This window comes from Vanellus vanellus, assembly GCF_965231255.1.
Source record: "Vanellus vanellus genome assembly, chromosome: 7".
NCBI classification, from domain to species: domain Eukaryota; kingdom Metazoa; phylum Chordata; class Aves; order Charadriiformes; family Charadriidae; genus Vanellus; species Vanellus vanellus.
Genome location: NC_138912.1, coordinates 8,530,429 through 8,542,727, shown reverse-complemented (window position 1 = coordinate 8,542,727; position 12,299 = coordinate 8,530,429). Strand labels below are relative to the sequence as shown.

The 12,299-nt window shown below is 39.6% G+C and overlaps 1 protein-coding gene across 1 annotated transcript in view; it reads right to left on the bottom strand.

The window, feature by feature from the left end:
* SHTN1 (shootin 1) overlaps positions 1–12,299 on the bottom strand; it is a gene marked incomplete at both ends in the record, with an annotated part of 66,366 nt that overhangs the window by 9,471 nt on the left and 44,596 nt on the right. The window contains 6 exons of the mRNA XM_082486505.1: positions 139–259; positions 3,166–3,219; positions 3,878–3,987; positions 7,311–7,393; positions 9,161–9,266; positions 11,385–11,538. Of these exons, the coding sequence (XP_082342631.1) occupies positions 139–259; positions 3,166–3,219; positions 3,878–3,987; positions 7,311–7,393; positions 9,161–9,266; positions 11,385–11,538 (628 nt within the window). The remainder of the gene's footprint in view (positions 1–138; positions 260–3,165; positions 3,220–3,877; positions 3,988–7,310; positions 7,394–9,160; positions 9,267–11,384; positions 11,539–12,299) is intronic.

Here is a 12,299-nt window from a genome sequence, read left to right as displayed (position 1 = left end):
GGGGAAGTGAGCCACCGTAGAAGTAAGCAGAGTTCTCCATAATGGCTGAAATGGCAATGGTCTGGAAGAGAAAGTAGAGCTTCAAGAGTCACTTAAAGCAGGGAGAGGAAGAGGACTACAAAGGGTCCAGCCACTTACTGCCACTGTCCTGGTCAGTGGTTACTTTCCTGCGTCGCAGAACTCGTTCCAGCTCTGTTTCACTGCTGTCTGTTTCAAGGGACTTCAAGCTTCGGGAACTAGTGGATTTGTTCAATGTTTCCTACAGCAAGAAACAAGCATGAAAAGCTCTCTGAGGGTATATTATGCCTTGCCAAACACCCCATATGCACAACGTAAGAACCTTTTAAATTACAGAATAGCAGCTGCAGTTGTAGACCAGTGTGCGAAGCTCACTCTTCACTACAACAGAGAGCATCTGGGTCTTGGCTCACCACTCCTCCCCTTACTTGCTTTCCCCCACGCAGGGATTAACCATACTTACCTACACCTTAGACGGTTGATACCAGGCTTAAGAAAGATGCTGTGGATCCCTAATGAACAAACTGATGTTTGCAGGGAACTGCCAACTTCCTCCATCTTAATATTTAAAGGATCTTAAAAACCTGCTAAAGCGTTATCATGCCCATAATTAACCTCTATTAGCAAAAAGCCGAAGATCCGTATTTTACTACTCCAGCATATTTTATATTGTAGCATGGTCCCGTGTTGCTGCATCCTGGTGTGGGCATGTATCTGCGGAAGTCAGTATGTACTACCTGCCAGTGCTGCATGCTATTATATCCTACAATCTAGCTGATCTGGCATAAGCCTGAGCCTATGTCCACATACTTCATGGTTTCTTTTACGCACAAGGTTAGACCTCAAGTAGAAATGTTTTTTTTTTTTTTATCATACAAAATAGAAATCCATGCTATTACTGCCTTATGCCAAGGTTAGTATTTTGTATCAGCTAAGCTGCAAATCCAGCAGCACTTTTCTTATGGAAATAAAACAAAAAAAAAAAAAGGCTTTGATCAAAACCTGAAACCCCCCCAAATTGCCCACATTTTAACATGCACACAGTGCATAGTTCATGCATTTCCCAACCGACAAGAGTCGGTTACTAGATCAGCACCCGCTTGACTGTAAAATTTTCCCAGAATGTTCATAATGCAACTGAAATTTTGGGACCCACGTACTATTTCATTCTTCCTCTGAGTCTTGCCATCTTTAGGAATCCCCAGGAATCCCATTTATTCAGCATCCCAAAACGCGTCACATAGCATCCATCCAGAGTGTAAGTAACATAAAATTCTTAACATCTTTTGTTGACAAGCACATAACTTCTGAGCAGAAATAGCAAATGACAAAAAGAAATGGCATCGCATGTTGCAAAAGCCGTACTACTTTCAGCTACTTTCTTCACCCCCGCCCAAAAGTTAAAATATTTTCTTTGGCAACTATTTGAAATGAGTGAGCAGGTATGTTATTAATGGGTAGTATGCTCCAGATCTGTACAAACACACACGTACGACAGCAACTTGCGCAACAGAGTCACTCAAACTGCAATTTACAGAACATAAATAGGCTTTGTTTGGAACAATTATACGGAGGTCTACATGGAATGCATAATTAGCATAGTAACAACAAATGTTTACTCCATCACATCCCACCCCCATGTTTGTTGTCTGACTGTGCATAATGATTGGTCTCAAGAATAGACTGGAATTGGATTTTATATAGTTTGTCTTATACTGCAAATATCCTGAAGGGCTCAAAAGCAACAAGCTAGATATAGAAGTACAGTGACTGTAGGTTTCTTTCTGCTCCCTCTGAAGTACATAATCAAGCCTCCCCTGATGTCAGTGATACAGTGTCAAAGAAATAAAACGGCTATTAGAAAATGAAAGGACCTTCCGCAGGATTGTTCAGTCCAACCCTCACCGGTCCGAACAGCACACCATACCAAACTGTTCCTATACTTACAGGGTTCCATTTAAAACATAATCTCTGTGTTGCATTTTATTCCTTTTCTATTTACGTTCACATTTAATTATGTGTCCTTCTAATTAGAGCTCAGCATTAAGGTCTGGTGGGTCTGTAAATAATTTCTTCTCTTCTTCCCCTGCTTTCATATGACTGCAGAACAGTAAGTTTAATATGTCATTGGTGCCACACTCATGATTTTAAATCACAGCACAGTCTATTACCTCCGCAGTGGCTACACTCTTTGCTGTACTGTCTTGCATCACCCAAGACCCTACTGAAGTTATTTTTATAAGGGCTGTTTAGGTGCTATCATGGATGATTAGAAAAACAGCCTTACCTGCTGTGGAGTGGATGTGAAGCATTTTGCTTCGAAATGGGCAGAATTTCACCGTATTTCACCTTCCAAAGGCAAAATTTCACCTGATGTGCCAAATTTGCACTTCAGCTTTAAAAGCTTCAGGGTCCCAGAAGTCAGGGAGCAAGAACCACAGCTCCTTCTAACTCTTTGATACAATTTTAGCACTTGTGCAAAAGAAGGAACCAGCAATGCAATGTATGATAACGGACAGAACAGGAGCAAACATAGCACATTGCTCTGAGCAGGACCAAATATACACCTAATGTTTTTATTTAGTGATAACTGGGTATGTGGACAGCTATTCAGAATCAGTTTTTTCTACATATAAATGCAGACAGACTAGAGAACTCTTGCTCTATTTAGGCTACGTCTACGCTAACAAGAGATGTGGCGCCTCAGGAGAGAGCAGGAGTTCAGAGCCATTGATGAGGAGAACCCTACATCTACTATACGTGCACTTCAGGGGCTTTACTTTGGACTAGATTTATTCAGCTGCGTCTCCCTCCCTAAGCCTCCCCACTGTGAGTACTTGGAAAGTCTCCCAAGGATCTATGGCAGGTGCAGACAGCAACATCCCCTCTAGTGGCAGGAACATACAAATCCCGAGCAGAGTTAACAGGCTAGTTTTCTCCAAAATAAATTCTATTAGCAAGACCAAAACCAATCTTTCAGTCAGACCAAAATCAAAAGCAGAATCAGGGGATTCACTCAAAAATTACTCTTCAGCTTCAAACGAAAACACTAATGCAGAATTTTCAAATACTCGGCTATTTTGCACAAAAGGCTCTGTCAGGTCGATGAGAAGAAAAAACTGAAATATAAACTACAAGTTTTCTTACCAGAATCCCTTTTAATTCCTTCATTGCACTTTCAGAGGGCTTTGGTGTTTCTGGCTGTAAACAAACACAACACACAAAAGTTAAAAAACATGTGAAATGGACCATGGCAGACTTTGTACTTGAAGACAGACATCGCACAAGGGTCTCCTGCACAGGCGTGCAGTTGTATTATGCTCCTCTGCTCTCTCCTCTCATGGGCACATGGCTAACATTCAATCTACTTTCTTATATAGATGAATGGAAGAGTCTTAGCTCGTAACAGCATGAATCACAGCCTACGCATAAAGAAAGTTTACGCTTTTGTGAAGATGGTAACCATCATTTTATAGTAGCCACATTCATGTATTCATGCTAAGTGTTGCATAGAAGGAAGAAATACTGCTAAACAGCATATTTCTTGATCACCCCCCTTTACCCAATTCGGTTATTCCCTCTGTCCTTTTAGTTTCTCATTAGCTGTTTGTTTACAAGATATTTGCTTTCAGTTCCTTTCTGCATCAAAGAAACTGGGCTTCTATTTACTTACTGTTGGCTTCACTTCTTTTTCTGTTCTTCAGATATATGCTACTCTAATTAATTTTATTCAGAATCAAGCAAAGCAAACGAGGTGAGGCAAGTGTATTCTTTGGGATGTTTTACGGAAAGCCTGATCTATTTTCAGAGTAAATTACTGTACTTAGCTAATATTATTGCTCTGTTACTTATTCCAAACCTTTGTTTTAGGTCTGCTTGACTGGTTGACTGGTCTCAGATGAACTCCTTTTTTAATTCTGTCCATCATTTCTTCAACAGCTTGTCTCTTCAGATCCGTAACTTCTTCACCTGTTCCGAAAATCAAAGAGCATATCACATTCCAGATATGAACTACAAAGAAAAAACCATGTTGAACAGCCTCCTATATATAGCCAGTTACCATAATCACAAATTAGTTTTAATGATTAAACAGCATTTACATATACGATGTACTGTTATACTCCCTGCAGAGTCTTCCTGCCTGTATCTGTGATGCATATTGCTTGTGTACTATCCAAACCCATGCTCTTTCTGTTTTATTAAAAACATAAATGACAAGCATAAAATATATAGGCTTATTTTTCTGCCCATAAGTGGGCTGTTCACAGGGTCTTCTTACAGGACCGCTATCTGACCCTTAATTTTCCCCACCACAAAGAGGCACTTTACCTTACATTGCATATATGTATGTGGTAGCAGAAACCAGCCACCTCAGCTCCAGCTAACAGGAATTCTAGTTTCTGGATACAGGACTATTAGTGATCTTTGCTATCAGCTAAACTGTAACAAGCTCTTCAAAGATAAAATGCCAATCTACACACACTGAGGATCCAGCTGTGGACTTTGCAAATACCAATACACGGTGTCTACAGAAGTTTGGACAGAAGCAGGGTCCAGATACTGAAAAACGCAAAGCTCCTATAACCGTTTAGGAATTGCAAAACCTCAGTGCTATTGGCTGAAGCACCAAGGACTGAAAAATACAGCCCCGCTTCCGCTGTATGTCTTCACTGTGGCTCAGCAGCAATTTCCACAGCTTCATTGTCACAGGACTAGTTGATAATGCCCCATGGTGAGGCCTATATGCAGCCCATTACAGGACAACTAAACATGTCTCGTATTTCACATGGGTTTAGGAATCTTGCTGGAACGAGATACCAACATCTCATCTAAAACCACACATTTAAAGAACGCTGCATCGACTTGAAGTGCAAAACTTCAATACCATGAAAGGAAACAGTTGCCTTTTCAAGAGATTCAGTATCAGGACTGCAAAATATTCAGATGAAATGGGAAGCTGTGTGATGAACCTAAACAATACCTGCTAACTTATCAGTGTTCTGGATAATGGAACAAAAGACACTTAACATGCCATACCAAAAAGGGAAAAAAAAAAAAAAAAAAAAAAAGAGAGTACTTAAAGCAAATACATGGAGAAATAAAGTTGATGCTATTCAAAGCTGCAACGTTGTACCTTATATAATAGGAATTTTAAATAGACTTTCGCTCTCTCACTTGTCAGGGTACTATTGATGATTCATAGAAATGCAGTTTCTGTATTGTAAGCCGATTTAATGTCAGGCTTTAATTTCACAAACAGGCTCTTTCAAATATAAAAGCTTAATTGGTGGTATGGGATAGAAACCACTCATTCTAAGTCCTTAAAAAGGGTCAAAACAAGCCTCAAGTTGGATATAATAACTTGATGAAGAAAGAACTTTCCCCCTTTTTTATTTTTATTTTAAGAACAGCTCAACTATTAAGAGAAGAAGCAGTTTATATGTGATTGAAGAAAGGTCAGAACTGTTAAAGTTTGCTAATAAGTAATGAAAGAACAGGGTGCAGAGAACTTATACTGAATTTCATAGTATTTCCTGCAATCACTGTTTGTAAGTCTCAAGAAAAAGCTGTAATCAAAGCATCTAGGATTCTTCAAGATAAGGAAACTTGATAAATGAAGGCAACATAATTGAACTTTTACTGAAAGATAAGACTGACTCTTCATCAGAGATCTCGGTACAAAGTCACTTCTCTAATTATTTTACCCAGACCAATAACCTTATTTCTCTCAGACTGGTAACCAGTTCCCAAAGATTCCCCCAGGGACCTGCCCAAGTCGCCCCATTCCTCAGTCCCTCACTTGAAAAATGGGACGGGTAATACTTCCTTTCCCCGACTTTCTGCCTGTCGGTCCCATCCAACAATCCAGCTATGCTTACATACCATTACCGTCTGCTAAGAGCAATTTTTTCTTTAACAGTTATATCCTACACCTATAATTTCAGCCAGGTTCCCTTCTGCAGCCTCCTTCTTTGTTTAAGTGTCAGCAAATGAGTTAAGCAATTCATTACAAACAAACTCCTGCTGTTTCAGAAAGAAGAGAGAAACAGCGAGAAAAACCTTGGTTATTTAACTGGCAATGCTTGTCTAACTAGCTCTGACTCTTCAGGCACTCGTGATCATTTGTAAATCTGTACTTAAATCCTGTTCTCAACCTACTAAGTTTCCAGCTTCCATTAACGACAATAAAATGCTATTTCAGCTGTTACTTTGCATGCAGAGCCACCTTAGCACAAGATTCTGTTTTGTTTTAGGTTTTCAGTATTATTAAAGGATTAGCATTACAGTCAACTCTGAGCGGTAATTTCATAACATATGAACTGAGGGATGAAAACCAAAGCATTTAACAAACTAGCTCTGTGGAGAGGCTCTGGACGGAAGAAATCACAAACCAGAAGCCATTTGGAAGTTGGACACTTCCCTGTATTATCCTGTATATAACCTGCTCTCTGCTTAACAATCATCGGGTTTGTTTTTCTGCCTCTTCCAGATAACCTGAGGAAGTGCAAAGCCCTGGACATATCCCAGCTGCAGCCACATGCTCTATTGTTTCCAGTGTAGAGGCACAGGTTGAGCCTCTCAGTGCTGCCATAGTGCAGCTACTACAGGCAGTTCCCAACTGCCAGCGTGTAACTCGACAAGCTGCACGGAGTCAGTGTAACAGCACGGGGCCTAAATTAAACTATCCTGCTCTCCCCATTCATCTCCCCCAGCGCATCACCATACTCAGCTAAGACCTTATCTTGTCAGGTCTTTCTGTTAACCTATAATAAACATGACTACCCTCTCCCCAGTGGGAAAAAAAAGAGACAGACAAATTTTTCTTCCAGCTCAGTGACATATCTGATAAACATGAGAGCCAGAAGTAGAAAGATAAGAACTTTTTTGCAGTTACAGCAAGTGCTAGGTCTTCCCTTAAGGTCTGTGATCTGCAGCCTCAAAGACTGTTGGTATTAAAATCAATTTGGCGAAAAATAAATCGGATGCTGATCACCAGCTCAGTTGTGGGGGCATAGAAGGCTATGAGGGCCACACAAATTTGCTTGGGATCTCAAGGAAGCTTGCTGTACCAAAGCTACAATGCCAAAGACACCTCTTCCTATCTCAGAGCACATATGACTGGGCTGCAATCACATTTCTGGACTGCAAGGTGGGTGAATATGGATAGCAGTTGTTAATGTTGCCTGTTACAAGTGTTTGCATCACTACCTGTTCCCACAGTTCATTTTCACCAGCTTTATCTGCAGTACCGAGTGAATAATCCACATGACTTCAGAAAGGATGAGCCATACCTGACTCCTGCTGAGGAGGTTTCTCCTTCTTACTCACGTTGGTGTTGGAGTGAGATCTCTTGCGAATCATTGACATGAGAGACCTTTGGAGAAAATGAAACTGCAGATTGTCATTCTGTCCTGTATTGCACACTGGTAGAATGAACTTGAACATGACACACAAACAGCTTGCTTATACCTGATTATACAGCTACTTACAAAAGACTCATTTAATGGTTCTTGAATGCAGATGTATGTACTGAATTACCCCCCACAATGCCTCCCATCAAAATGCACCAGAGAAATTTATTTCTTTTTAACAGACATTAGGCACAAATCAAAACACTCCAACATTTGAATATTAAAAGACAGTGTCTCATTGTGACACATGACAAATTGAAGCTGCTCCAGCATAATAAAAGGAAAGAAGAGCTGTAGATCTTGAAGTGAAGTATTATTCTCCAGAGGACGCTTAAATACGGTGATCAGTATCTCCTCACCAACTCCAAGTTTGTAATCTTCTTACACTGTCAAATAATTATCCCTTCACTACAGTCAAAACGTAAAAGTCCAGGCAAGGAAATGATTCATCTTAAAACCCAAGTATAAGCTCCTATGTGCACCTGATGTGTCCATGAGGCCTATCACTCCCTGCTGAACATGGGTCCTTACGGAGAGGAGTGACCTCCTTGACATAACGGGTCAAAACTCTGTCCCAGAAAAAAGCAGCATCCAGTGCCTAGGCTCTGAAACCACCTCTACACACATGAACTTCCCAGTGCCTGAAGGAAATACTCTGATTTAGCTACTACAGGGCTTAACATGAATAGTGTTATATATTCCAAATAATAAAGGGCACACACTTAAACAAAATAAAACAAAGAAACAAACAAACAAACCCACAACACCCCGGCATAGTTAATTCATGGTACACGTTAGTGAGAAAGAAGCAAGCAAGCCAAATAAGTTAACGATGTAAAAGGAGCAAAAGACCAAACACAATTGTTCAGAAAACATTTAGTTTAGATTTCTAAAAAGAAAGCAAGATGCACAAAGGGATGAACGCTCTCTACTAATCATCTCTATTCATATATTTTACACAGCAGTTAACAATACTCCTGTATGTAATTTCTATTACAGAAGGTTTGGAAGTGTCGAAGTCCATTTATTTTTAAAACCAAGCAGACAACATGAAGATTAGCCAAGTTCCTAAAATTAACTAAGCACACTTTAGGGCTTAGTTAGTTAATTTGGGTCTAATGCCCAATATGTCATATATTGGTCAGCCTCTTTTACAGTCCTTTGCAAAAATCAGGCTTAAACTTGATGATTTCACCCCAAACTGCTTGATGATGGGGTGGTGATTTTCTGTTGTGTTTTTTTTTTTTTTCTTTTTTTTTTTTTTCTTTTTAACTTATGAAAGCAATTGTGGGAACCCAACGGAGCCTACATTTTCATCATCAGTATCTGACAGGAAGGGACACACAATAATCCAACGTATCCTTTGGTTCAAAGGGGTTTTCTTAGCAGTAGATTCAGACAAGAACTTCACAAGTCTGTAATTACAGCTATCAGGTGAATAGAAAAAAAATACTCTCCTAAATTTAGAGGAGACAGGTATCCCTCCTCCTCCAAAGTCACAGTTTAGACAATTCATTAGGTTCGGCAAGGCAGAAACTGTACAAAATTGGTCAGGGTGTTAGTCTGTTGGCAGGTGGGGCACAGAGCATGTCCTGCTGGTAAGAAGCCCAAGACAGATGGAGAAAGCCTTTTTTTCTTTAAAGACACTCTTCCTGCTTGGCTGCAAACTCACGTAATGTATTCTGCTTGAGCAAAGTATTAATGCTGCAACCCCTGATTTAATCACTCACCGTATAGGGTTAGGAGGAGGGGGAGGAGGAAGAGGAGGAGGAGGTGGCGGTGGAGGAGGCGGTGGAGGATTTTCAGACTGCTGTATTCGTTTTTGAAGTTCATCAACTGCGCAAGAGCAATAAAACAAACTACAGTGAGTTCTCGGTTTCTCATATCTGCTCTAAAAACCAACCCTGATTGTTTAAGCAAAAATGCTACTAACTAACTAAAACACAACTGCTAGGAAGTCCTATTTTTGGCAACTTTTTATAGCAAAAACAATGTCCTAGATGCACAGGATTCTCATTAAACCAGTTACCTCCAACCTGAGTTACTTTTGAAATTAAAATGTCACTCTCCTTCATACAGGTTCCTTCATTTAAAATGATAGAGCAGGGAAAAGTTTATCACGTTCCTGTGATGGTCTATTTGAGGTTGCATTTGAGAATGAACTAACAAGAGATGAAAGAAATTAACAGTTTCAGTTTCCAGACTTAATCTCTGTCTTGCTGATGGTGTGAGTTTTCCCTATAAAAACGGTCAAAACTGGGCAGTGGGCAGAATGGCTTCTTCCTCCCCTGTTTTCATGTCAGATCTAAAATGTAGAAAGTACTTTTCTGCACTTGAAATGTTGTCAAATGCAATTAACTGTGGAAGGGCAGCAACAGAATAAAAAAAGTCTTAAATCTCTTTCAGTTACAAAAATTCTTAGCAATTGTTCTGAATACAGTAGGAATTATGGCAGAAGTACAGAATATGATTTCCAAAGTGGATGTGGTTCTTTGTTCTCATAATGATGGATTCAAATTAAAATTACAATCTTTAACATTTAAGTTTAAAAATGAAAAAAAAAAAAAAAAAAAAAAAATCAATTGAGTGACTTTAAATTCCAGGTACAATCTTTAGGCTGATACATTCCTTCTGAAGCACATATCCAGGTCACGCTTCAGAAAAGCATGGCTATACATGGAGTCTTAACTAACGATAGGAAATTTGGCCTCCTCTGATGGGTGCTCAAATGCTTCCCTGACGCGGTATCATACTTAGAACTAGCACCTGCTTAGGCCACGAGCTGAACAAGGACTGAAAGCAAAGGCTCATGCAAATACTTCACCAGCAATAGCCCCACATACCCTATAGCAAGGCCACACACACCAGAGGCCCTTTTTGAAAGCAATTTTAAATAAAGAGCATTAGGTCAGAAATTTCCTCATTCAACAGACAGGATGCTGCAGACAAGCTAGGCACCATCCTGATAGCGATAACTGTATGAACACCACTGCAACAGTTGCTCCCTCCTAAGTGTTCTGTGAATCTTTCCTACCTCTATTCTTCAGGCGTTAGTTTAAATCTTAAGAGAAAGACAGACACAGTAGCTAGCCAGACTGTTTTCTTCCTCTCGGTCACTTGATATGAAACAAAATATTTGACTAAAGTACAGAGATTTAGATGCATAATTCTCATGGATACGAATCACAAAAGTCCACTGGATTTGTTTGGCTAACTCCCTTCATAGGGCTCCGGAGGCAGTACTTACCTTTTCAATATGTTTAAAAAAAAAAACAAAAACAAAAACCAAAAAACAAAAAACGAACAACCCCCAGACCTTCTCATAACAGCAGAAACTATTTTCTCCCATGTCCATATGAAGGGCGAAATCATGTCTTTATTTTCACTGGTGTCTTCTAGCGCAAGACTATTAAATAGCCGGGTAGCTTGTTAATTATGAGATGTTTTTGTACAATTCATACAATGCAGACTCCATAGTCTGATAAATCACTGTGCACTTTGAAAACAAACAAACAAACAAAACAACCTCCCCTCCAAAAACAAACAAACAAAAAAAAAAAAGAGAAGCATTATCCCATTTTATTTATTTTTAAAACTAGATAAGGAGATACATTTTGACTGAATATGACGGATTGTGTCTTTCACATAGAAACCCATTCGCATGTATATATCCATCCTCAAGACTCAGGGCAAGCTAACACCAGTATTTTTATACCTTACAGAAGTTTTACAAGGTTATTCTTTCACACACATTCTGGACATGACTGTTCTGTGGTTGAAGGCAGCTCCTGTACTTCATCTTGTAAAGCACAGGTCTGGATCTCGGCTACACAAAAAGTTGTTGCTTTTGGGGTCTCAAATGTAACATGCATAATTCTATTAGACGTGCACCACTCGCTCCCCCTCCCCTCCTCCACTTGTACCTCTAAAATGAAAATTATTACATGATTTTACCTGAATGCTTTAGGTCTCTAGCTTTTTCTTCTGAGTTCTGACACTTAAGCTCTAGTTCCTTTTTATCTTCTTCCAAAAGTTCTAGTTGCTGTTTAAGACGACTAATCTCCTTATGCAGTGCTTGATTCTCTAGCTGCTCTTCCAATTCTTTGATCTGCAGTTGGCAAACAGTAGCATTCATTACAATAAAAGGTATTTTCTGTCCTTCTTTTTGACAACCCATGAAGCACAGTTATTCCTGAAAACAGGATGTTACAGTATAGGACTACAAGTCCCAGAAAGAGGAGGATTTTTGAATGCGAGCTGGACAGATTTTTCTGAGATGTCAGAATTTTCTATTACGATCCTAACTTGTTTTATCTCTTTTTTAGAATATGTCTTTAGCTACAAAGTACTTAAGCTATAAGACGTCCCCTTTTTCTTTTTGTAGAGTTTTTATCACATAATTAGAATTTAATTTCAGAACATTTCTTTATTTGAAGCACGAGAACATCGACATTTTTGTTCTCTTACTGCCTGCTTCCGCTGACAGGTTGGTTATTTAAACTCCCTTGTCTCAACTCATGCAGATGCCAGTGGGTGAATTATGGAATACCAGGTTTAGAGGCAGCATTCAGGTGCAAAGCAGCAATGACTTCCCAACTCCAACTATATAGATTTAGATACGTTTTGCTCAAGACTTCTAGGAGCCAAAGATGCAGAGGTTTCCTATGAACTGGGAATTATTCTTCCAAAATACTCATTCAGAAGCATTTAAGATTACATACAGCCTCAGTATTGCTGCACTGATGAAAGCATGTGAACTGCCTACCTGTTCCTAGCATCACTCTATTACCAGAGTTTTAAGAACAGGCCCCACAGCTAAGGCAAAACTCGTTTTCAGGCTTTCGAGTGAAGCAATGGTGATTTCTCCCA